This window comes from Rhamphochromis longiceps, linkage group LG4 (genome assembly GCF_057381845.1).
Source record: "Rhamphochromis longiceps isolate RC_006_pf linkage group LG4, R_longiceps_female_GT1.1, whole genome shotgun sequence".
Classification (NCBI taxonomy): domain Eukaryota; kingdom Metazoa; phylum Chordata; class Actinopteri; order Cichliformes; family Cichlidae; genus Rhamphochromis; species Rhamphochromis longiceps.
In genome coordinates this window covers 11351781-11373619 of record NC_140560.1, presented here as the reverse complement: position 1 = coordinate 11373619, position 21839 = coordinate 11351781, and the positions used below count along the sequence as shown (strand labels likewise).

Sequence of the window (21839 nt, the reverse complement as noted above, 5' to 3'; positions counted from 1 at the left end):
TGGCTCATTACGTGGCATAAAATTGCAATTTAATGTTTTCTGGAGATTAAACAAACAGATTATGCTAAGCTACTAACTAAGCTACTAGCTAAACTATTAGCTTATCTTATATCATACAAAAATCAAAGAAACGACTGACTTTGACGTGTAACTCTCTGCTCCCACAAAAAAAAACCATGTTTCAAAAAATGTTGTAATGCTGCTTTAAAGTGTAGAAGTCTAGCATTCCCTCAGAGTTACAGCAGATTGGTTATGCTACGGTCACACTAGGGAAAGCAGTTGTTGGGAGACCGCGGCATGACCGAAGTTATTAGAACATGTGCAATTAACTGTGATCTCATTGCTTTTTGAAATTTTCTTTTTGCTTTCGAAGATGGGGACCTGGTTTGCAACCACTCGCAGTCAGTTGCCAACTTCTATGTAACTTTGCTGCTTCGAGACATAAATAAGACCTAGTTGGTCTCTTAGTTGCATGCAATCTGTTTATGGCAATGTGGCAATAAACTGTAATAAATCAGTAAAAATCACAAATCGTTGCCATATACATAGATATAAATTCTGAAATAAAAGTTCAGATTAACTACCTAAGTCTAGCAAGAACCTCGTAACCTCAAATTTTGAGATAGTTGCTGGAGGTTGATGATTTAATTCGATTATGTAGCGGCAACCTTGCTTTTTTTATTTATTTATAATACTATAACCAAAATATAGCAACCAGCTGAGTTAAGGAGTTGAGTCCCCCATTGGAAAGAGACCTCTGGTTCCCCAGAGGTTGAGTGTGCAACATCATCAACCAGTAGGAAATAGTTTGCTGCTGCAACATCTTCAATTGCCAAATGCAAAATGCAAATAAATAAATAAAGCATTTCCGTCACCAGGCAACCACCAATTTTTTTTCCTAGTTGTAAGGCGTTTGTTGGCCAATTTTTATTTTAGTGTGACTGAGTCATTAAATAACTAAACCAAACAGTGAAAATCCACTTGAATAGACCTAGACAACTGAAATTCCACTCACTTGATTTTGCAGTCTCATGTCATGGACTTGATCATTAAGCAGAGATAGCTATCATTTTCATCTGAGTCAGGAGCAGGTGACATGAGTCATGAGATTCATGTACAGGCTAGAGGTGGGCTGATCGATCCAAATTTTGATAGTATCAATACCAACACTGGTATCGGTATTAGATCGATACTAATGCAATTGGATCGATACTTTGTTTCTATCCTCATAGTTCAGTATAAATTGTGTTGAATAGATTTTTATTAGCATTTTTTATAATAAAAAAATATACCCCAAACATGCACTATGAAAAATGTCTGAACTTTTTTCTGTTCACTGTTACGTCAATTCTTTTTAGCCTATAGCACATTTAAACAACTGAAGCTGACCCAAAGGCCTTTAAAGACAGGCACATTTACATTCCAGCTCTTAAAAAAAACCAGTACCAATATATAAGAACAAAATCACAACACTGTCATTTGATGTTCATTAAAATCTCTTCAGAATTTGGCAAATCAACGACGATTCAGCTCATAAATCATGACACTCTTTTATAGGTTAAAAGTATCGGTATTGACATCGGCAATACTGCCCTTAATTCACTTGATATTGGATCGATACCAAAATTTGCAGTATCGCTCAGCAGTGCTAAAGGCTCCTAGAGATGTTAATGAATCTTGAGTTGAATGTTTAGAGGGATTTGTAGGGAGAGGTTTGGAGGACTGGAGGAAAGTTGAAGTCAAAAAGCTGTCAGTTACATTAACCTTTATTAACACTCCTTACAAGTCCTGAACAAACACTTAGGCTCAGGTTCCTTTATTGATACCCATAGGTAAATTTGTTTTGCAGTTCAAAGTGCAGGCAACACTTCTACCAGACATCAAACGCCAATACTGGACAATTGTAACATAGACACAATAAGAAAAATAAAAGGGAAAAAAGTGAGAGTGTTCCAGTAAAAATAGTAAAAAAAAAAAAAGGCATATAAGCAAATTTGCTATCGTTTAATAAAGAATATCAACTAAGACAAAGTCGTTTCTCTAATGCTTTCTCCTGCATTTAAGGACTACAAACCTCTGTCCAAAGGGAAGAAGCTGAATATCCCAACAAAAGGGGTGGGAGTCATTATTTAAGATGGAGCTGGTCCTTCTCTGCAGCTGTCTGGTATACAGAGACTCTAAGTTGAGCTGTGATGTACCTCGCAGCTTCCCTAACCAGTTCACAATTTGCATCAGTTTGTTTCTGTCCTTCAGAGATAGGTTACCGTACCATGATACCAAGGAAAAGATAAAACAGACTCAGTAAAAGATCTATTAAATAGTGTCTTAGTCTCAGTCTTATCCGTGTGAAAGGAGGACAGTTTCTGTATGAGAGTGTGAAACACTGTAACCGTGTCCTGGATTTTAAGCCAGTCAACTACAGTTGTTGTCTCCTCTCACTCTGTATTCTCTGATGTCCATTGAACAACAAAAAGATGAGCAGGTTTTCCCACTAAAATCAGCGCTAAATGAAAACTAATGACAAAGTGGCATACTGACTCCCAGGAGACAGCCCTAACTAGAGATGCCACTGTCAGAATAGCTGCACAAGGGTTCCAGTTACTGTTTAACAGTAGATCTAAGTAGAGGCAGCTGGGTGATGTATCTGTATTTATGCCTTTGTGTGCAGTGCCTCTTTTTTTTACGTTTACATGCTGCGGAGACGCTTGTTGATGCTCAGAGGCCAGGCTGGGCTGTGTGTTGGTGGAGTTGCGCTGACGTGGAGCGACAGCGGCTGAATGTATGATTAATTAACCGACGCCTGTCCTGCCACAGTCAGCTTTGATAGAGAACAGCTCGTGATGAAACAGAAGGTGACCCACAAAAACAAGCACAAGCTCGGGGACTAGCGTCAGATGCATACCAGATACCTATATATGCAATTATTTGGAGAAAACAATGCAAGTAAGACTGTGATTAACATGTGACTGGTGGCATGTGTGTTTTGCTCTTCCTCTGTCTGCTGTGAAGCTGCTGCAGAATTTAAGATCTGTATTTCACTTCTAACCACCCTGACCCCCCTTTTCTCTTCTGCCCGCCATCTTCCGTCTTCTCTTCTTCTGTTGCATCATTTTCTCCATCCCTCATGTCCTCCAATACCCATCTTGTTATTACATCATGTCCCTCTTCTCTACTTTATATAATACTTCCATTCCCTCTTTTTCACACTCCTTTCTTTACTTCAATTCCACATCTCAAACATAAAAACACTTCCCCCACATATCCTCACTGTGCCCTCCTTCTTCTTCTCTTGTCCGTCCACGTACGCCCCTCCTGTCTCACCTCCATCCAATCCCCTCCTTGTTGGCCTGCTCCTCGTCCATCTCTTCTCACCATCTGTTTCTTCCTTCGTCCTGTCACTTTCTCCCTCCCTTCGTCTTCTTCCCAAAACCTCATGCCAATACCTCTGTCCAGGTGAGATGGAGGAGCTGGAGTCCCTCTGGCTGACAGGGATCTGCCACCATGAGAAGAATGAGGTGATGTCCAGCCAGCTGGATGTGGACAACATGGCTGGCGTTTTCTACATGCTAGGTGCTGCCATGGCTCTTTCACTCATTACCTTCATCTGTGAACACTGGTTCTACTGGCAGCTGCGCTTCTGCTTCATGGGCGTCTGCTCCGGCCAGCCCGGCTTCGTCTTCTCAATCAGCAGGGTGAGAAAGGGTGGGGAAAAGTGGGCTATTATAGCAAGAAAAGGCTCTTTGTTAATACTTTGACCCTAGCTATCCAAATAAGATAATAGCTGCATGTTGGAGTACCATCAAATACACAATTTTTCAATTCAGATACTTCAGTATGTGTATTTCATGTTGTACCCTTCGTATCATTGCTACATATTTACTTATGTAGTAAACATTGTGAGTTGGGGTGCTGGTTTAGCTCACTGTAATGAGCAGGCAACCATATGCCGCATAGCAAAGGGCTGCGGCCGCATGTCTTCCGCTTTCTTATCAGTCTTCACTGTTTATATCAAAAAGAAAGCCATAAAAGGGCCCCAAAAAATATTAAAAATAAATCAAATATTCTGAGTTAGGGCTAGTTACACAGGCCTAGAGACCTGTTGGCAACCTTGACTGGTTGCAAGTGGTAGATGGTAGTTGCTGTAAAATCTATTGCTAAAGCTAAGTCATCTAAAGCAGTGGTCCCTGACCTCTTTTGCGCCACGGACCGGTTTAATGTCAGCCAATATTTTCACAGAACGGCCTTTAAGGTGTCGGAGGATAAATACAACAAAGTAAAATGATATAACCAAGACAAAAACTGTGATATATTGTAAATATAATAATAAACGTGAATTCACTGTGTAATTGTGTAACTTTATTAGCAGCATCCTCCTGAAATGCACCAGCAACATTGAGAGTAACGTCCTCCTCTCTCAGGTAAACCAAGTTAACGATAAAAACCCTGAAAACCATAAATTTCACTCCTGAGCCTCAAATCTCGCGGCCCAGTACCAAACGGCTCACAGACCGGTACGGGTCCGTTGCCCGGGGTTTGGGGAATGCTGACCTAAAGCCCCTGGTAACCACTGGTCACTAGTAAAAAATGTGTATTCCCTAACCGACTGGCCAGCAGTTGTGGGATGTTGCTTTCTGTCGCTTGGTAGAATTAGTTACAGTATACAGTGTTGCATCAAAAACCCATTTACAATTGCTTTGGTCACCCATAGTGGAAAGTTTTAAGCCTAATTTTAAAAGCAGAGAGGGTGTCTCTTTCCCAAATCCAAACTCGGAGCTGGTTCCACAGAAGATATTGAGAAAAGCCAAGAAAGACTATTATCATAAACTTTTTCAGGAAAACAAGAATAATATTAAGGGCATTTGGAATATTTTTAAAGAAGCATTGGGTAACAAGAACACACCCTCAGATCGGCCTATTTATTTCATTAAGAATAATCAAGTTGTTGATGACAAGACTGAAGTAGCAAACGAATTAAATTCCTTTTTTGTAAATGTTGGACCCACTTTAGCAAATTTAATTAGAAAAAATGACGACCCAGAATATGAGAAAGTCTAGAAAGGAGAAAGTAGAGTGCTTAATTCTATATTCTTAGCTGATATTACCATAAAAGAAATAGTAGCAATTGTAGAAAACTTTAAAAATAAAAAACCTACTGACTGTGATGGTATAGACATGGTTATAATTAAAAAGACTTTAGGCTGTATAAGTATTCCTCTTTGCTATATTTTTAATCTCTCGTTACAATCAGGAATATTTCCTGATCGAATGAAAGTGGCAAAAGTGATACCCTTATATAAATCAGGAGATAAGCATAGTTTTAACAACTATAGGCCAGTGTCTCTTTGTCACAGTTTTCAAAAGTGCTTGAAAAACCTTTTGCGCAAAGACTTGATAGTTTTATTGAAAAAAATCAACTAATAAATAAAAATCAATTTGGATTTTGTAAAAATAGATCAACGGCATTAACATTGTTGACTTTCATTGACGATATTTCATCTGCAACCCATAATAATAAATACACAGTTGGGGTATTCGTTGATTTAAAAAAAGCTTTTGACACGTTACAACATTCTATTTTGATTTCTAAATTGTATAATTATGGTATGAGAGGAGTGGCATTGAATTGGTTAAGGAGTTATTTAGAAAATAGGTCGCAATATGCACATTATCTCGGCAATACTTCTGAAAGATTGAAGATTGTATGTGGCGTTCCTCAAGGTTCTACTTTGGGACCTAAACTTTTTAATTTATATATTAATGATATCTGTGACGTATCAAAAAGGTTAAGTTTTATTTTATTTGCAGATGACACAAATTTTTATTGCTCAGGAGTGAATTTGAAAGATTTGGTTGAAATTATGATTTCTTAGATGTTAAGATTAAAAAAATGGTTTGATGTAAATAAATTATATTTGAATCTGACAAAAACGAAATTCATGATATTTGGCAATCGTGTAAAGGAGGAAGAAGTCATTATGTCCATTAATGGAGAATTGATTGAAAGAGTTACTGAATTTCGCTTTTTGGGTGTAATAGTAGATGAAAATTTGACGTGGAAATCACATATTGAGTATATTAGAAAGAAGATGGTTAAAGACATTTATAGTTTGGGAAATGTAAGAGATTTATTAGATTACAAAACAATGCACATTTTATATTTTTCATTGTTTTTCTCATACTTTAGTTACTGTGTCGAAGTTTGGGGGAATACATATGAGGATATAATATAAAACCTCTAAACTTATTACAGAAGAAAGTGATACGAATGATTCATAACGTTAAATATAGAGAACATACAAATAAATTATTTATAAAATCCAAATTATTAAAATTAGGAGATTTAGTGAAACTACGGACACTATTAATTATGTTTAAGGCTAAAAATAATATTTTGCCTTTCAAATCAAATCAAATCAAATCACTTTTATTGTCACATCACATGTGCAGGCACACTGGCACAGCACATGCGAGTGAAATTCTTGTGTGCGAGCCCCACAAGCAACAGAGATGTGCAAACACAACAACACAAACGAGCAAAATACAAGAATGGCCAACCTGAAACTAATAAATATATGTACAATATATAATAGTGTATGCATTTCTGGATGTGTATACTAAATATTTTCCTACGTGTGTGTGTGTGTGTGTGTGTGTATACACATTTTTACAAATTAAATAGTAAAAAAATAAAATAAAATAATAATAATAATAATAATAAAATATATAAAATATACAGAGTTGAATATGTGCAAAACAAGTGGCATTTATATACAGTGTGGAGTGCATAATGTTGAAGTTCCAGTAGTGAAGCTGAGGTGTCTATGACGTGTTCAGCAGTCTGATGGCCTGATGGAAAAAGCTGTCTCTCAGTCTGCTGGTACAGGACCGGATGCTGCAGAACCTCCTTCCTGATGGAAGCAGTCTGAACAGTTTATGGCTGGGGTGACTGGAGTCCTTGATGATCCTCCCCGCTTTCCTCAGGCACCGCTTCCTGTAGATGTCTTGGAGGGAGGGAAGCTCACCTCCAATTATCCGTTCAGAGCACCGCACTACTCGCTGGAGAGCTTTGCAGTTGTAGGCGGTGCTGTTGCCATACCAGGTGGTGATGCATCCAGTGAGGATGCTCTCAATGGCACAGTGATAGAAGGTCCTGAGGATGCGGGGGCTCATGCCGAATCTTTTCAGTCTCCTGAGAAAGAAGAGGCGCTGCTGCGCCTTCTTTACTGTTTTGTTTGTGTGTACTGACCACGTAAGATCCTCAGCCAGGTGTACGCCAAGGAACCGGAAGCTGCTCACTCTCTCCACAGCAGCGCCGTTGATGGTGATGGGGGTGTGTACTTCTCTGCACCTCCGGAAGTCCACTATCAACTCCTTTGTCTTTGCGACGTTGAGGGTGAGATGGTTGTCTTGACACCAGTGGGTCAGGGCGCTGACCTCCTCCCTGTAAGCCGTCTCATCACCGTTGGTGATAAGACCCACCACTGTAGTGTCGTCCGCAAACTTCACAATGATGTTGGAGCTGTTAGTGGCTGTGCAGTCGTAGGTGTAGAGTGAGTACAGGAGAGGGCTCAGTACACACCCCTGTGGAGCACCAGTGTTCAGTGTGATGGGGGATGAGGTGATGCTGCCCAGTCTGACCACCTGGCGTCTGTCAGACAGGAAGCTAAGGATCCAGCTGCAGAGGGAGCTGCTCAGTCCTAGATCCTGCAGTTTCCTGTCCAGCTTCGAGGGAACGATGGTATTGAATGCTGAGCTGTAATCTACAAACAGCATCCTCACATACGTGTCTCTCTTCTCCAGGTGTGACAGGGCAGTGTGTAGTGTCAGGGCTATGGCATCATCAGTGGACCTGTTGTGGCGGTATGCAAACTGTAGAGGGTCCAGTGAGTCGGGTAGTGCAGAGCAGATGAAGTCCCTGACCAGCTTCTCGAAGCATTTGCTTACGATGGGGGTCAGGGCTACAGGTCGCCAGTCGTTCAATGAGGAGATGGTGGAGGATTTGGGTACAGGGACGATGGTGGCCATTTTGAAGCAGGCTGGGACTACAGACAGAGAGAGGGAAAGGTTGAAGATGTGCGTGAACACTCCAGCCAGCTGAGCCGCGCATGACCTGAGGACGCGGCCGGGAATCCCGTCCGGACCAGTAGCTTTGCGTGCGTTCACCTTCCTGAAGCACTTCCGCACATCCTCCTCAGACACAGTGTGCGCACTGACGTCATCCGCGGTGCGCACACTGTCCGGTCTCATGGTGTTCGCTGTGTCGAATCTAGCGTAGAATATGTTTAGATCCTCACACAGAGAGGCCGTGGTCTGCGGTGTGCTGGTTTTCCCTCTAAAGTCTGTGATCGTGTTTAGTCCCTGCCACATACTCCGAGGGTTGTCAAACTGTTGTTCCACCCTGTCCCTGTACTCACGTTTGGCTGCTTTGATCGTCTTCCGGAGTTGGTAATGTGCGTGTTTGTAGTCCGATGTGTTCGCGGAGGCAAAGGCGGTGTTCCGTGCCGCCAGTGCCGCGCGAACATCTCCGTTAATCCAGGGTTTTTGATTTGGGAAGGATTTGACTGTTCTGGATGGGACGACATCTTCCACGCATTTCCTGATAAATCCACAGACTGAGTCTGTGTATTCATCAATGTCTCTGGCGGTCACGTAAAACATTTCCCAGTCCGCGTGATCAAAACAGTCCCGCAGCGCAGACTCCGATTGGTCCGTCCAACAGTGCACCGCCCTCCGGGTTGGAGCTTCCTGTTTCAGCTTCTGCCTGTAGGCGGGCAGGAGCAGGATGGAGCAGTGATCTGATTGGCCGAATGGGGCGCGGGGGAGGGCTTTGTACGCATCCCGGAAAGAGGTGTAACAGTGGTCAAGTTGCCGGTTTCCACGTGTGTTGAAAAGGATGTGTTGATGGAGTTTTGGTGAGACTTTCTTCAGGTTTCCCTCATTAAAGTCTCCGGCTGTGATAAACGCTGCCTCTGGGTGTGCGGTTTCCTCGCTGCTGATCGCGCTGTACAGTTCCCTGAGTGCACGGTCAGTGTCGGCTTGTGGGGGAATGTAAACAGCCGTAATAATCACTGCTGTAAATTCCCTTGGTAGCCAGAATGGCCGGCACTTAATCATCAGGTACTCCAGGTCCGGTGAGCAGAAGGATTTGACCGGGTGCACGTTCGCATAATCACACCAGCTGTTGTTGATCATGAAACACACACCACCGCCTCTGCTTTTCCCAGTAAGATCCTGTGACCTGTCCGCGCGGTGCACAGAGAACCCCGGCAGTTGTATTGCGGAGTCCGGTACTTTGGTCCGATAGCCAGGTTTCTGTGAGGCAGATCACGCAGCAGTCCCGCATCTCTCGCTGGAATGAGATCCGTGCCCGAAGCTCGCACAGCTTGTTCTCCAGAGACTGCATATTAGCCAGTAATAAACTGGGTAACGGTGGTCTGTAAGTGCGCCGTCTCAGTCGAACCAGAACGCCAGATCTTCTCCCTCTGCGTCGGCGTTTGCGGCCTCCAGGGCCAGAGAACAAAGGCGTCTCAGGTGAGATGAATGGGGGGTCTGCAAACGGAGCGTCCGTGTTGCAAAACTTGAACTCCGGAAAGTTATAAGAAAGACCGTCTTTTATGTCCAGTAAGGTTTGTCGGTCGTACACAAGGAGACAAGTGCTGCTCGTGAAAAAATAAAGGAAAAGTAAAATTAAACACAGAAGAAAGCCGTTGCTTGGGGGAGCTCGCGACGAGGCTGCCATACTCGGCGCCATCTTGATCACTTGATCACTTGATCACTTTTAAGTTACAAAGAGTCTTTTTAACGTGTTCGGGGGGAGAAGACAGCAGAAGGAAATTTTATTTTAAGCATCAGCTAGCTAGGACTACACAAAGATTAATGAGTCCAACGGTTAGGGGTATACGACTGTGGAACTCTCTTCATTATAATTTAAAGAATTGTATAAATTTACATTGTTTTAAAAAGTGTTACATGTCTAAAACGATAACTCAATATGAAGAATGTGAATAAAATTGGTGTTAATAGAAAAAAGATCCATTATTTTTTTGCCTCATTTATTTTATTTACTTATCTTTTCTCCTTGTTACTATGTGGAGTGGTATATTCTGATTGTAAATTTGTTGTTTGGTTTGAGTTAGGACTTGAAATAAGTGTTAATGTTAGTTTGTTCCTTGATTTTTGGTGCCGACTTACAATATAAGTTGGATTGTAGATAGGGGGCAGGGTTTAATAAGAATATTTTCTTCCTACTGCTCCTTTTCACACATGGTTGCAGTGCTTTACTGATAGAAAATGTGGTTGGTTTGTCTGAAAGAACTAGCTGTGGAAACTGTTGTACAAAGTGTGAAATAAATAAATAAATAAATAAATAAATAAAAACTGAACCCTCTGCCTCCCATTCTACTTTTAAATACTTTAGAAACCACAAGTAAGCCTGGGAAGAGGGAAGTGCTTTATTGGGGTGACAAGATACTTTGACGCCCTTAAGATAAGATAGAGTCTGATAAAAACTTTTTAAGTGAGGAGAAGGATTTTAAACTAATTCTAGATTTAAAAGGAAGCCAGTGAAGAGAAGCCAGTGTGGGAGAAACATGCTGTCTTTCTAGTTCCTGTCAGTACTCAAGGTGCAGCGTTTGGATCAACTGACAGCTTTTCAGGGAGTTTTTAGGATTTCCCTATAATAATAAATCGCAACATTCACCCTAGAAGTAATAAATATATGAACTAGCTTCTGAGCATCAATATGAGACAGGATATTTCTAATTTTAGAGAAACTGCACAAATGGATATTCGTTCGCTATATAAGAACACAGAGGGACATATTCTGGTCAAAAATAACTCAAAAATTCCTCACAGTTTGGTGTAGCGCCCTTTTTGCCACTTATTTCACCCAACAACAGCCAGCAAGCAATTGCCTAAAAGTTGGGAAATATACATTTTTTTCCCTGTGGTTGCTAGATGGTTGCCAACCAGTCTCTAGGCCCATGTAACTGAGCCCTTAGCTTGTATTGGCAACAAGGCAATAATACAACAATATGCTTAACTTACAATATAAGGCCTCAATTAACAGAGTTTTAAGTTTTTTACAACGATGTCGGGGGTGCAGCTCCATCTAGTGGCAGATGGCTGCATAATATATTGGACACAACAATTTACTGGTATTGTGCATCAATTAAAATGTAAACAATTAGATTAAATGACTAGTACCTCTTGAAGGCTTAGCGACTAGTGATAACAGTTTCCACAATTTTCTTCATTGTAATAATTATTATTGTCAGCTCACAGGTATGAATGACAGCAGCCAAAACAGTACAGTTATTTGGTCGTGGAAAGGCTGCTCTAAAGTAGGTGGTACAAGACATCCAGCTGGCTATAATTCAAATTAACCTCTGCGTAACTGAATCGTCCTCGTCTGTGAAGTCACCATCATTACTCATTACTTCATTACTGTCTCTAATGGCTCACAAATGAAGGTGCTTTACTCTTTAAGGCCTAAGAGATTCTAAAAATTCAAAGATGCATTCCACTTACCCAAATCAAACTACCGCTGCCAAAGTACACACACACATATAGAGAGAGCTTTCTCCTTTACTTTTGATGCCTTGGCCTTTCTGATGCCCATGAGGTAAATATTTACAAAATGCTGAGCTGAAATCAATACTTCACTCAACAAAAAATCAGCCACGGAACCGGAGAGGGTAGATTACCGGGTCCCAGGAGACCAAAGTCACCCCCAAGGTATTTGATTTGCATTCCAATTGTTTTGACATGGCTCCGGTGTAATTCACTGTGCGCCTGTGAAGGTGAAACACTGCATGCTAAACCACGTGGCTAATTTACAGCAGAGAAGCCACACACTGCTGCTTTCTGCCTCCATTTGATATGCTGTTGTGGTGCTGGGTCGGCTTGTGCCAAGAAAACAAGGCTTTGTATTTTAAAAAAAAGTAGAAAAAAGTACCCCTCCTTGCTCTCATATTCCGCTCCAGTGCTCAACTTTGATTATTTTGTGTGGTGTTAATTTTGCGCCTGTGCTGTAGCGTCGTTTACGCCTGTCCGTGTCTGTTTTTTTGTAGAACGAGCATGGCATACTTGTTGCTAAAATGTCAGCCGATTTCTCCTTTCCATAGACAGGCTGGTTGTTGTTGTTCATTATTGCATCATTACAATTTGTATGGGAACCGGATCAGAGACCAATTATGCTTTGTGTAACATTCAGCGATTGCTCTCATTTACAGAAATTACCGGCGTCTTTGCTGCGATGTGACAAAATAAATGAACGCTGTGTGTCCGCAAATACAGCCAGATGATTCAGCATGTTAAAATATTCAGGGGAAATATTCATTGGGAGCGTCGATTTGCATGTGTAGCACAGATCACGGGAATTGTGGAACAGTGGAAGCTGCTGTTTATTATCTTTTGGCCAAGACGTCGCATTGTCTCCTTCTCATTTACTTGAGTGTTTTCTCTCCAGCCGTGTGCTTTCTCTTCCCTCTTTTTCCTCTCTTACGCTGCCACTCCGATTGATTCCGCTTTTTTAATTTCACAGCATAATCCAATAAACCTTATTGTTATTGCAGCAATTAACATTTAAGCTCGGCGGTGTAAAAAATGAGACATCTGCCACGGCTGGTGTGAGTCACGTGGCTCCGGTCATGGCTTCACGGTCGGTTAGCGCTCCCCCCTCGGCAGATCTGTGAGCAGTTCTCCCCCCGGCTACCTGCTCCTCCAGGTCCCACCTGGCTCACTGAAACAAATTAATTATATTGATTTAAAAGCCTCTAATGACTTAAGAACTGTAAATGTATTAGAGGTTTAATCGCTCCACTTTTCACAGGCCTCAGATCGCGTCATGGCTAAGTTCGTTTGCATTAAGGAACACATGCTTACAGCACGCTCAGGCTGTATTAAATTATACGCCGCTACCTGTTCAGACGCTGTTCTATTTGCAATCAGGAGCTCTTATAGATTTTGATGTGATACCTTGGATTCTGAGGAGTTCTCTGGCCGCCGTTATTTCTTTTACACATCCTGACCAAACAATCAGCTACTGTGGAACCAGCCCTGCCAACTGTTACTTTATGTGGGCCTGCAGAGTAGACAAAATCTGCTGGTGAAGATTAAGCATGCAGTCTCGTCCTAGACTCAATGCTTCTCATTCTTTCTCTGACTGGTTGCTACTGCTTATTCATGCATAAAAGAAATGTAAAAAAAAAAGTGCAAATATTTATCTCGATCTCGCCCTGTAAATCATTACAATGTTAATTTTACCCTCCGCTATCAGGTTAAGTGCTAATGAGGGAAGCTTGCCGGCAAATTAAGCTGAATGTCGCAGAAAAAAAATCTTCCCAAAAGTTGATTATATCATAGATGTCACGGGAGGGAGGATGTGACAGATTCGGCAGCAGGTGGGGTGTAATCAGAACAATAAAATAAGAAAAACAAAAGCGATGAAGGGATGACTAATTATACAAACAGCCAGATGGAAAAAAGGAAACACAGATGACATGGAGAAGGACCGGATAAACATTAAAAGATGGTTCTGAGTTGGGGGAAAAGAAAAGAGGAATTTCACAAAGGTGGGCGTGTGCGCTTTCCTGAATACTGTTGAGTCATTTTGTATTTATATTAACCTCTTAGTTTTAGCCACTGTCAAGCTTTGCGTACTTGGCTGTTAACCGACTGTGAAATTAAAAGAAGTAATAACATTATTTAAAAAGAAGAATGAGGGATGAAGCCTTTCTGCTGCAATGCAGCCACTGTCCATGTAACTAATTAATTACTAGAAACAAGTGGCTTGGGAAAGGAAAAGTCAGGCTCAGGTGATGATATTGTTGGGTAAAAGGAGGAGAAGAAGAAGATCTGACATCCAAGACAGACTTCGCCTTATGACGGGACCTTGACCTCTGCAATGGGATGATCTTTGATCTCTAACAGTGGTTCCCGTCGTCATCTGCAGGGAAAAAAATGAGTAAAATCATTGTCGGGAATTGATCCGATACTTTACAGTCCCCATCTGTCAAGCCTGGTTTGCGCTCTGCTGTACATCCATTTTTATCTGAATATTGTATCGTAGATCACTGGATGCAAATGGAGCAGTTTGTCTTTCTGTCACTATGATGCTCAGCTAGTGTCTCCTTGGCTTGGCCTTTCTCTTCATCCCTAATAACTGCCGAAGGATATTGTTCAGCTGAATTCTAATCACATTGAGTAAAAGTATTGATTGGCGGGGTCCGAGGAGTTCTTCCAGCCACTTGGCCTTTATCAATCATCACCCATCAAGGTACACTATCCTCTCTGAATCTTCACACTGTTTGCGCACTCGCACTGCCCCACTTTATTTCACATCAGTGAATATGCCACATTTCTGTATATAAAGGACATCTATTTCCCTTACCGCATACAGCGAGGTGTTGACAGAATCGATACCGAAAGCCGTAGCGGTTTTTTTATGTTTGCTTGCTTTGCCGTCTCAAAGTTTTTCATTAAACACACCGGCTCTTTTTTTCCCCTTCATCTTTTTTATGAGACGACACATCTGATGTCATTGGTTGTGTTTCTGTGCCATTAACTACCACGAAACATAAATTTTGAATCATATCAGTGCATTTCCAGTTTTGTACCCACTGTGAAGAGATGACATAAAATACGACATTAAATAAGATTGACTGATTGCTGGTGGGTTTGTGTGTTTTTCAGTCGTGAGGCCTGTCCTGTCCTCTCCAGGTAGCTTCACCCCCCATCTTTAAAATAAATCATAAATCTAGTGCCCTTGGTTACCTGGTCTATGTAGACAACCTGGATTGACTGATGTAAAACTTTATCGCTTCTGTCAGATATGTGGGATGGATGGGTGGACACTGTGGCCAAAACACCTCTGTTGGCTTGTGTTACAATTCAATTCAGTTCAGTCCAGTTCAATTTTATTTACATATCACCTTTATGCTGTAAGGTAAAGATCGTACTATAATACAGAGAAAAACCAACAATCAGACGAGCAAGCACTTGGCGACAATGGGAAAGAAAAACTCCCTTTTGACAGGAAGGGGAGGGAGACAGGATAAAAAACGCACTGTTGAAAAGAGCCAAAGATTAATAATAACGAATGATTAACTGCAGACTGGCATATAAACAGTGTGAGTGAAAAGAAATGAGTGAGGAAGTGCATTATGGGAAGCCCCCTCCCCCGCAGCCTAGGCCTATTGCAGCCTAACTAAGGGAAGATGTAGGGTCACCTGATCCAGCCCTAAATATATGCTTTATCAAAAAGAAAAGTTTTAAGTCTAATCTTAAAAGTAGAGATAGTGTCTGTCTCCTGAATCCAGACTGGAAGCTGGTTGCACAGAAGACAGGCCTTAAAGCTGAAAGCTCCCATTCAACTTTTAAATACTCTGGGAACCACAAGTAAGCCTGCAGTACAAGAGCGAAGTGCTCCATTGGGGTGATACTATTAGGTCTGTAAGATAAGATAAGGCCTGATTATTTAAGACCTTATATGTGAGGAGAAGGATTTTGCAGTGTCAAATAACAAATGTTTGAAATGTGCACCCTTTAATGCCTCCTCTCACCTGTTTTTCTCCCACACAGGGCATTTACAGCTGTATTCATGGGGTGCAGATTGAGGAGAAAAGCAGCTCTGCATTGAACTCGCCATCAGCCACCATGAACAACACCCATTCGAACATCATGCGGCTCCTACGGACAGCCAAGAACATGGCGTCCCTGTCAGGGGTGAACGGCTCACCACACAGCGCTTTGGACTTCATCCGTCGTGAATCTTCTGTTTACGACATCTCCGAACATCGGCGCAGCTTGGCGGGCCACTCTGACTGCAAGCCACCCTACATGCCAGAAGACAACATGTTTAGCGACTACATCAGTGAGGTGGAGAGGACGTTTAGCAACCTGCATCTTAAGGACAGCAATTTGTATCAGGACCATTATCTACACCACCATGGTTCAACTTTAGGGCTTAGCGGACCTCCTCCCAACAGACCCCATAGTTTGGGTAGCGCTAGTTCTTTGGAGGGCGGCATGTTTGACTGTGACAGCCTGGGTGGAGGGGTGACCCCTATTTTTACCACTCAGCCCTGTTCAGCACTGACCCACAGGAACATGAGCAAGTTTGACCTGCTGTCCGGACAGACTCCTCCCTCGGGCCAGAGCTTCAAGGGAGGCCTGCCCGACCTATATGGGAAATTCTCCTTCAAAGGAGGTGCCTCGAGTTCCACTTACATCCCTGGACATAGCTATTGTCCAGGGAGAGGAGATGATGATGGGAATATACGCTCAGATGTGTCAGACATTTCCACGCACACGGTAACGTACGGAAACCTGGAGGGTAACGCCAAAAAGCGCAAACAGTACCGGGACAGCCTGAAGAAGAGGCCGGCCTCTGCCAAGTCCAGACGGGAGCTAGACGAGATTGAGCTGGGCTACAGGAGGAAACCTTACCACATCAGTCACCACCACTATCACGGGCACCGCTCTGGTTCCCCACCGCTGCTGCCCTCTGAACGCAAGAGGGGTGGCGGAGGAAGCGGGGGAGGTGGAGGAGGGAACAATGATGGGAACTCTTATCTTTTCAGAGAAAAGGAGAGCGTTAGAGATTTTTATTTGGACCAGTTTCGGCCCAAAGATGGTGTCCCTCAGTGGGAACACGTGGACTTGACTGAGGGTCCTGGGAACAGAGATGGAGGAGTAAGTACCTGCACCTCCCTGGTACCAGTGGATGACTTTCTTCAGAGCAAACCCAAGAAGTCTGATTCAAAGAGCGGGGGAGGTTCTGGATTGGCTGGGGGAGAGTGGGAGTGCAGGAACTGTCGGGCTAGTGGGGGACTGGGGAGCAAGCAGATGTCATTGCATGGAGGTGGCTATGGTGGCGGCATGAGTTGTGGGTCCTCGGGAGGGGGAGGCAGTCGTCCCAGCTCCGCAACCTGCATGCGTTGTGAAGGCTGTAAAAAGACAGGAAACCTCTACGATATCAGCGAGGACAACAACCACCTTTTGGAACAGATGGGGGGCGGGGCGGGTGGGGGAGGAGGGGGTGGCATGGGCGCAGGCCCTCAGTCTCAATCTCAGGCACAGCAGAGGCGGAAGAGCGGCGGTTTCGGTAAGCCACTTCGGCGGCAGCACTCGTATGACGCATTTGTCGACCTGCAGAAAGACGAATTGGGTGGGATGGGCAGTTTGATGGGAGGCTTAGGAGGAGGTGGGGGCATGAGCGGTGCAGGCATGGGTGGAATGCTGCCCCCACCCAGAAGTGTTAGCTTGAAGGAAAAAGAACGCTACATGGAGGGCAGCAGCCCCTTTGCGCACATGTTTGAACGCCACGGGGGCTCCGAGAGGGAAAGGGAAAGAGACAGGGACCCATTGTTTTACGGAGGTGAGAGCCGGTCGGGCCTCTTCAGAGGCGGAGAAGGTGTCCACCGCCGCTCAATAGGGGAAAGAGACATGAGAGACAGGGACAGGTCTTTGATGGAAGGAGGGGGCGGGGCAGGGTTCTCTTTATCCAAATCACTTTACCCCGACCGGGTAAACCAAAACCCCTTTATACCCACTTTTGGCGATGACCAGTGTCTGATGCACGGCGCCAAACAATATTACATGAAAAAGCAACAGCAGCAGCAACAAGTTGCCAAAAACAGCCGAAGTGACTTCAGGAGCCAGATGAGTGCAACTTCGTATCTGCCAACATCTGCCACGGCGGCCGGGGTGATGTCCAGCGCGACGCCCCGGTTCCCAAAAGAGCTCAGCCTCGGTGGAATGAACCACCACGGTTCCATGCTGGGGGTCGGACCCCCGCGTCCCTTCAACGGAAGCAATGGCCATGTGTATGAGAAACTCTCCAGCATTGAGTCTGACGTGTGAAAGACAAATATGGGAGGAGGAGCGGAGGCGAAGGAGGGGGGAGTGAGGAGAGCAATAGAGGCGCATCTAGTTCTAGGAGATCAGGGATGACTTTAAAGACGCTGTAGACACACTTTAACCCTAGCCCATATTGAGATGTTAGGATTGGGAGGAGGGGAGGTAAGGGATTAAAGGAGGAAAAGACTGAAAGGTGGAGACTGAAATATAAAATAATGCGTAGAAGTTTTGATTTTTGCAAGAAATAATGGGAAACAAATCAGGACACCCTGAGGAAGTGTGGGATATCGCCCCCTTCTCTCAGAAATGGCCAAAGCTACTCTACTTTTATGTCCAAACACGGTCAATAAACATCCTCCCCTTAACTCAAGTCTACCATTTTCCATCCACCAGTGTGGCAGAAGTCAGTGTACTCGGTCGGCGTCGCGACGAGGCCGACACCTCTTCATAGTCTGCTATGGGACGTGTCGAGCCTGCTGCGATTCCATGGCTGTCTGAAAGGCTCCCTGCTGAGCGCTCACGAGGAAGGACAGCGAGAGCAGAGACGGGATTGAACTGCCCATCTGCCCCAGTGTCACAGCAGAAAAAGTAGATAGGGTCACGTTTGCTGGAGCGGCGACACGGGACGATGACTGCTGCTTCCCCGTCTTTCTCACGCTCAGTCAGGACGGAGACAGCCCTGTCTGTCCATCTCTTTTCGCAATGCACTTCAGTTCTCAATATCTCCTCTTTCTCTCCGCCCCACACCCCCCCATGCTTTTCCTCCTCCTCCTTATCCTCGACGCCAAAAGAGCTGATCTTGTTTGCTGTGAGAAATACAATCAATGAATGATAATAAGATATTCTTATAGAAAAAAATAACAGGGTATAAGAACAACAGTAATACTGATACAGTTGTGAATAACAGAGATGTTTAGTGCTGATTATAATAACACTGCTTATAATATCACTAAGTTTTTACTTGTTTTGTGTTCTCGCCGTAAAATCTTTCACTGCTGTTTTTAGCATCTGTGGTTGCAGTCTGTCTGCCCCTAGTGGCAGGAGGAAAGTTGTTCTCAGCTCAACCAACAAGCCAGAAAAACTGATTTTTTTTAAATTTGAAAAAAGAAATATTTGTTTTTGGTTTTCTGTAGAATGCTCTTACTACATGTTCATGCATTTATTTGCTCCTTGTAGAAAAACAAGATCTTGAAGATGTATTTGGAGTCGGCAGAAACACGACACTTAACATTTAAAGGCATCACAAGTGCACAGACGCGCGCACACACGTTCGGTTTCTGTCCGTCTGAACTTGTGTTCTTTTGAACGATGACGTGCCGACGGGAGCTGAGGATGCTTGGGAGGAAGGACGTGCCTTAACGGTCTCCGGTGGAAGTGTCCTCCAAGTTCACAAGCGGCCCTCGCGCAGCAGCAGCCACCACCAGGACGGACCGGCAGGCTTCATAAAGGCCACTCGGCGTTCTTGGGGTCACATTTATGAGCCAAAACTGCAGTAAAACAAAATCAAAGATTTACAGCGGGCTTTGAGGCAGTGCTGCTGCTGCTGGTGGTGGTTTAGATACAAGATACCGTTTAAGATCTTTTATAACTTTGTAAAACAGTGTATTTCATATGTCAAGTGTGGGCAGCGTTTTATGAGCCACCTGTATTCAGGATGTCCCATTGTCACGGATAGACCGATGAGTCTCAGTTCACAACATTGGCAGCCTTTAGAACACTTGTTTTTATTCAGGTTACACAATGACAGTCATCAGGCACTTAACTTTTTCTCGGCCTCTTCACCGGTATCCTGTCGAAGGCGTTACTTTTCGCTGAGCGGGCCGAGGGGCTCGCACAGTAAGCTTTTGTTTGGACATCACGTGTGATTAATATTTGCGCTGTCGTTTACGTAGGCGAAACGCTGCAAAAAGAAAAGAGAAATGTGTAGGAGGAGTGTTGCCGTCCCGCGACAACAATGCTGATGGAAGTTTGAGCAGAGAGGAAGATGTCTATTTGAGAGACTGGCTGATTGCTTTTTACTTTGACTGATGTACATAGTCTTTTTAGCTGAAGAGGCCTAATTTCTTGGACAGGACTTTTTACTCAGTGTAGGTTCAGGCACTCAGTAGACATGCCTTATCATCCCATTGCCCTCGCCCCCACCCTGAGCTGTCTGATGATGACTCATCGCATTACTGTACAGAACAGAGGGAGCCCTGGTAGTTCTTTAAAGGTCTGATCTTCGATTAGTTGGTGTCAAAAAGTTCAAGGGCTGCTGGAGATTGCGCGAGGAGCGCCGGTCCGAGGAGTGTGATCTTTATCATTGTCGACCACTATATCTTAAGGCACCAGTGGAACGGACTGGGGAGGATATGCACGCGCACACGCGTGGAGGGAAGCGAATCAGGATCGAGTGATAACAGCTGTTCTTTTTTTAAACACTAACTCTGTTGACAACTATTCATAAATTCAAAAACTTGTCCTCCTCCTCTTCCTCATCCCTCGCTCCACAGATCACACTGTCAAAGCGAGACTTATCGAGCTAGCCTTAAATCCGACTCATCTGCCCCCCACACACACCCTCCTAATAAACAGATTGGGATCTCTGGAATTTTTATATGCACACATTTTGAAAGTTCAGGTCAACCATTAAAAGCAAGCTGGTATAGGAAGGAGAACGGCCAACGGGGAGTTGGGGGGGGGGGGGATTCGACAAGGAAATAAGAAGAAGGAGACTTTGCAGTGGGTATCAATCAGCGTCAGCATTAGTATGTTAAATCTTTACCTTGTAAATAATAATATATTTAAAAATCTTTTCACTTTGTACAGTAAACAGACAGACAGGATGTAACTTTCAATATGTTTTACAGCAATTTAAGAAATAAAGAAAACAAACATAAAAACTCGTAAAAACTGAAAAAAAATCACACAAACAAAAATATGCAAAATATAGTTAAGACACAGATATTACTAATCATAAGTGATATAATTGAAGCTCTTTTTTTCTTTCGATCTCATGTTTACTTAATTATAATAGTTTACCAATCAGTATACTGATTATGTTAAGAATTATGCTTTTTTTCCCCTTTTTTTTCTCTTATTTTCACTCAAAGTGTCAGAGGATAATTTTACTGTAGGTGTAGACGTTTGGTGATTTGAAAAAAAAGAAGAAGAAAAAACAGAAAAAAAAAACAAGGGGGAAAAGTTTAGTTTTAGGAGTCTTCGCTAAGTTTCCCTTGGATTGTGTTAGATTCTCTCTTTTTAAGGTAAGCTATTCTTCATGCTTTTCGAGCGCAATTCAATTATCTACACATTTATGTAATACAATATTACATGTATACAGAGATGATATTTGCATATAGAGGCAGTATATTGTGATCCTTCATTTTTAAGCAGCGATCCTTGTTAAAAAAAAAAAAAAAAACTTAAAAAAAACCTCCTAAAAAACATTTGTGGATTTTTTTTGTTTGTTTTGTTTTTGTTGCCCGTTTCTTTTTCGATGTGGGCTCTAACGGTGATTGCACACAGAATTTAGAGCCATTGTCAGTCCGGCCTATCCTGTTATATCTCTGTTTGGGATAGACATCACTGTGGTAAATAAGGAAGATACACACATGCACACACACACACACAAATGCACACTGGACTTGCCCCAGTGTTGATATTGTGATATTGCTGAGGATTTAGGCACAATCTTGTGGAGAAAACCGTGAACGAGTGCAGTTTCATCTCAGTTATGTGAAGCTGAAATGCATTTGTACAACCCCTTATTAAAAGGTGAAACATCTCTTCCGTCATGTCTCTGTGCAGCGGTTTCTTTGTTCTTTTCTCTTTGCTATGGGTGAATAAACTGCCGTTGCACCGTTTTCGCTCGCTTGTTACTCAACTGTGCTACTTGACAGCTGGAAACAACTCATATGCTTCGGATCCTGATTTGTTTTGTGTGCCACCTTGTATTTGTCTGTTTGAGAAAGGAAGTATCGTTTGTAATCTGTTGT

The 21839-nt window shown here is 43.1% G+C and overlaps 1 protein-coding gene across 1 annotated transcript in view; it reads left to right on the top strand.

The window, feature by feature from the left end:
• Positions 1–21178, top strand: part of grin2ba (glutamate receptor, ionotropic, N-methyl D-aspartate 2B, genome duplicate a) — a 137757-nt gene extending 116579 nt beyond the window's left edge. The window contains exons 15-16 of the mRNA XM_085403270.1: positions 3454–3692; positions 15583–21178. Of these exons, the coding sequence (XP_085259396.1) occupies positions 3454–3692; positions 15583–17865 (2522 nt within the window). The 3' untranslated portion in view covers positions 17866–21178. The remainder of the gene's footprint in view (positions 1–3453; positions 3693–15582) is intronic.
• The last annotated feature ends 661 nt before the right edge of the window (positions 21179–21839 follow it).